At 40.7% G+C, this 5,000-nt stretch overlaps 1 protein-coding gene across 1 annotated transcript in view; it reads left to right on the top strand.

Annotated features, from left to right (window-relative positions):
• The window catches only part of LOC138013733 (uncharacterized), a 61,909-nt gene that overhangs the window by 18,195 nt on the left and 38,714 nt on the right, over positions 1–5,000 (top strand). Inside the window, exon 3 of the mRNA XM_068860809.1 lies at positions 2,437–2,551. Coding sequence (XP_068716910.1) covers positions 2,437–2,551 — 115 coding nt within the window. The remainder of the gene's footprint in view (positions 1–2,436; positions 2,552–5,000) is intronic.

Raw genomic sequence — 5,000 nt, 5'->3', positions numbered from 1 at the left:
GCCTTAAGCGAAAGAACGAGGCAGCTCTCTAATCGGGAGAAGAACACATTTTTCTTCGAAACGCAAGGAACTGTGGTTATGCGCGAATGGAGGAATTAAGATGCGTGGTAAGATCTTGGTACACAGAGGATTAGAAGAGTTCCCGGTCCTGCTAGCAGAGGTCTCTGTTTTCTTTTGCGTTCACTGGGATGACTCAACGCTAAGAGAAAAGAGACCTCTGCTAACGGGGGATTAGAACTCGGACAACAGAAGTTTGCAGCCTGCTCTGTTTTTTGTTTGATGCTTCTTTTATCCGTTTATATAAACCTCATCCCAGCTTTGTGAAATAATACTTAAGTCGCACGAAAAGTAGAATTAATAACCACAGCACTTTGCACTTCAAAAAGAAGAAATTGAAGTGAACTCGGAAATGATCAACATGCTCTATGCCAATGTTACTCTAATCCCATTTTCCTTCAATTTTTCTGGGTTTGATATTTTACTCTAGTAACCACATGTCCTCTCAGGGGACTCACTATATGCGTTGTATAGTGTTCTCAGAAAGGATGAGTAACATGATTAATTTTACCACAACTTACCTTTTTAAAGTAAACAGATCGCCGCTGCACCTTTTGCAAAAGCGAGAAGCAAACATTGGACCCCCTCTTTGTCTCTTGCAACAAAACTGCCTCCTTCTGGATTCAGTTTCAAATTTGGTGGTATGAAATTCACAAGAACAGATCTTGTTAAATTCAAGTAAAATCGCATGCGGTTGCTACGTATACGTTAGGTCGACTAATCGGCAGGCACTAAATTACTGTATTCTTGCAGCAAAATATTATATTTTTTGCGCTGGTGGGCGGGAGGTTGAGCTTTGTTTCCGGACTTTCCCTTTGCAGCTGCATGAAAGACTCATCATTCTATAAGAGATTGCTACTGCTAAAAATTTACTACCAATGTTTTTTTCGAAAGTGGGCTTTTCTTCTATAAGGATTTTTTTTTCTGTTATTTTTTCTTTCTCTGTTCTCTTTCTCTTCCGAAGCATTGTAACACGCAATACCACGCACAGAAGCGATGTAATCTGCAGATTGAAATCTTGCGTCTGTAAACACCATTATGGGTACTTTATGTTATTCTTGTCATTTTGCATATTTGTGTTGAACAAATTAAAAAATAAAAACACAGAAAAATTATAATCTTCCTGCAAGATTTAAACAGCTACGATGAGAAAATGCCCTTTGCCCCACTTTGGGCGCCATGTTAAAAAAAACTTACGATTCGGAGTCTTCTCAAGGGCAGAGTATATAGTTTCAATCAGACACACGAATCATAGTTCTTGGCGCTTATTAAAACCATCTCAAGAATTACACGTTTGTTTTATTTATTTTCACGAGAGAGGTCCAGTTTGGGGGTCCACGTTTTGTAAGGCGTTTTAAAAAAACCTCCCTTCAATAGACCTTTTCACGGTTTCTGACGCCATCTTGATTCGGGGGCAAACGCTGCTTAAATTATCAGTGACTGTACGAGATTTTGGCCGAATTCAAACCTCATGGTTAGAGTGCTCGACTCCGGATCGAGTGGTCCGGGTTCGGGTCCTGGCTGGGGACATTGTGTTGTGTTCTTGGGCAAGACACTTACTCTCACGGTGCCTCTCTCCACCCAAGTGTATAAATGGGTACCGGCGAAATGCTGGGGCTAACCCTCCGATGGACTAGCATCCCATCCAGGGGTGAGTAGAAATACTAAATAGTCGCTTCATGCTAAGGAAACCGGAGATAAGCGCCGGTCTGATGGGCCTTCTGGCTCGTTAGGAGAGACTTTACCTTTACCAAACCTCTATAATTCCGCTACAAAGTGGCAGAATTTCAAATCTTTTAAATATTTTTAGTCGTTTTATTAATATCATTCACTCAACGGGAAAATTAGATCGTTGCACAAGGCACATCGTTTGAAAACTGGATATTAGAAATCTTCTCATGTCGCTGCAAATTTCGAGGGAATTTGCCTAAGTTTCTTTACAAGGATTTATGTGAATTTACAAATTTCGTTTACGGTCGTTATAGCTTGATTCTGAGCATCATACTTCACGAAAATATTTTCAAAAGAAGTGATTTTTGAGGGGTATTCTCACTATCCCCAATCGTCAGACTTAAAAGGATTTATAATGGTTCAAAGTTGGCAAAATTCCCATACATTCACTGTTACACTAACCTCAGCCGTGTTTGCTTCCCCAACCAATATGGCGTCAGAAACCAAGAAAAGGTCTATTCCACGCACGGACCGTCGTTAAATTAGCGCACGCATAATTGAAAATCTCCCTTCCCCTCGGCAGCATTTCTACCATTTAGGTAGACCAGTCTATTTGGTTTCCCCGAATAGGAATAGACAAGGTTATGTGGTGGGTAGACGTATCGATTTGCTTCGTCCGTATTTACTTTTCCATATTTTCTCCCTCAGAATCCTTGCAACAGTAGTCTTTGCCTCAACGGCGGAAAGTGTTTTATGGGTTATACCGACAAGAAGTACGTATGTGAGTGTTTGCCAGGATCTACGGGAGAACACTGTGAAAAAGGTAGACATGAGAAACTTTTTCCTTCGATTTGCTGTTCGTTGTTATGGGAGGGTAGGGGAGACAGTCTAGAGGATACAAAATATGCTCAAACAGAGTCGACTTTGAGTGGATGATAAAAACACAGCTTGTTACTTCTAAAATTCCTTATACCCAGAAAGGCCAGATCTTTGATCTAATGTATCCTTTGCCCAATTTCCCCGCACAGGACCGCTTTCGGTAGAAGACAATCGAAATAAGAGAAGTGTATCCAAAATGGTGAATTTCCTAAAGTATTATTAGCTAACACCGTGGCCCAAATTAAAAAATAAGTAAATAAATAAAAAAATTGAAAAAACTGTGACCCCAAAACATTGTCTCTCACGCCTTGGCCTAATATTTAACAGCTGCGCTTGTTCCCTTTCGAAAAACCGATCAAACCTTAATGTTGTTTGCCATCCGAATATGGCTTAGCCTGTTCCAGGCTCTCAGATAGTCGAGAAAACGGAAAGAACTGCGTGTGAAAAGCGAGTGGGGGCTTGGGTCGAGGCAAGGTCGGGAGAGCCTGTAAGCACCTCTTTAAATTCTTCATTCCGCCCACTTTGCAAATGACCTTTCACCTGTCAAAAGATCAAACGTCAAAGTGCTAAAAATGGGCGGCCTTGGGGGTTTTCGCGCGAGTGCGAGCGCGTTTTTTTTTTAATTGTCGTGATGTGTTGAGTCTCTATGGAAGGACATATTTCTAAGTTCTGTAGGTTTTGTAAGAAAAACGTGACGTGTTTGGGAACAAAGATTCCTAGAGTTTCGTTATTTAAAGTTGTTCGGAATAAGAAGCTTGTTTCTTACACTGGCGGTGAGACTGTCGTGTTGGCCGATGTTGTTGCTTCCCTCGGGTTGGACCTTGTGCAGAACGAAAAACTTTCCGACGTCAGTTGTCTAACTTGTGCCAGGACGTTGGCCAGAATTTACGGCACTTTCAGGAAAATAACTGTACAAGCGAACGAAGTCATTGTGATAGCGCCCGGGAAACGAGTATCAACGAATTCACCGACTGGAGTATCTCCTTTAGCGAAGAAAATTAGACCGCAAGATACGACCAGTTCGAAAATTGCGAGTTCGCGACGCTCCTTAGACTTTTCTAAGGAAAACAGAAATCCATCCATTGAAGTTCCTGAAGTTCATGGGCTAGAAGATAAGATGCTCTCCTCAATGGACGTTAGCTCTTATGCTTCAGAACAACCGTTAATGAAGGTGAGAGATCGATATTTCACTTAGATGCGTTCAATTTATAATACGTGCAGCAAAGTCGTACACGTAGTCTTTGCTTCCAGGAATCGCTTGATTTTTTTTAAGCTTGATAAGAAATGATGACAAATTCCAGTGCCCAAGTTTTATATCAATGAGAGATTTGACTATTGCAGTGGCCATGTGTGACACATATACACGCTCTCTGCATGTTTCCGGCAAAAATTTGCGCCATTGATAAGTTGTGTTATCATTTTCTTGAGCGCAATGAGATCTTCACGGAGACATTTAATTCAGCTTTACTGGTGAATACCCTGCCACGTATTTGCATGAGAAAGAATAACATCTTAGTCCACTGTTCACTCGATAACTTCAGAGTTATAATAGGTCACCTTAGAATGCTAACAGCACGCGCGTTTTTGAGAAGCGGGCAGCGTCCGGAAGTGAGCCGTTCCCCTTTTAACTTGTCTTCACACGACCACATTGCCAAGTCTCTTTTTTTGTATTTAGGGATGATTAGCATAAAAATCTGGGAGACACCACGGAGTTGTCCTGGCACGCGAAATATTTCCACCCGGTTGCCGTCTGCCTTTCAAAAATGTGTGTGATAGACAATTCTTTAATTCAAACGACATGTAACTTTAAGAGTGAAACCTTCTTGCTTTCTAAATGCTTCCTCGATTTTTGATCACAAAAAGGACCTCGCACTGTCGAGACTTCTCAATATTTGCATTGAAAATTTAAATGTAAAAAATCTTCATAGAAATTCTTCCAAGGGTGAAAGAGATAACGTTAGCTACCTTTAATATTGGTATTAACATGCTTTGATCACTCTCTCATAGGTATTCTTAGGTTATCCAAAAACTGGGAAGGTTGATAAATTTACAATAGAGAAATCGTCTTCTCGAAGTATCATCAGAAATGTTGCTTGTGGTAACAACATTGCTCTTGCCAAAGCTGTGTACAAGGACAGTTATATAAAGCAGCTTGTTCTTGTTGAGGCCATAAATGACATTAAGAAAGAGATCAGGCAATATGCAAAGGATCCTGAATGTCTACTTAAAATGAAGAGTCCAGAGCACATCAGGAAGTTTTCCAACCTGTCCCTTTATCAAGAACTGGTGTTAAAATGCCCAAATCTTGCTTTAATGATTGGATCCATGTGTCAGCCTGGAAAAATCAAAAGTCTACCTTCACTTCTTGATGAGGATGGGAAAGAATTCATCAA

This window comes from Montipora capricornis, chromosome 8 (assembly GCF_036669925.1).
Source record: "Montipora capricornis isolate CH-2021 chromosome 8, ASM3666992v2, whole genome shotgun sequence".
NCBI lineage: Eukaryota > Metazoa > Cnidaria > Anthozoa > Scleractinia > Acroporidae > Montipora > Montipora capricornis.
Note: the sequence above shows the minus strand (reverse complement) of the source record. Positions and strands in the feature narration are given on the sequence as shown.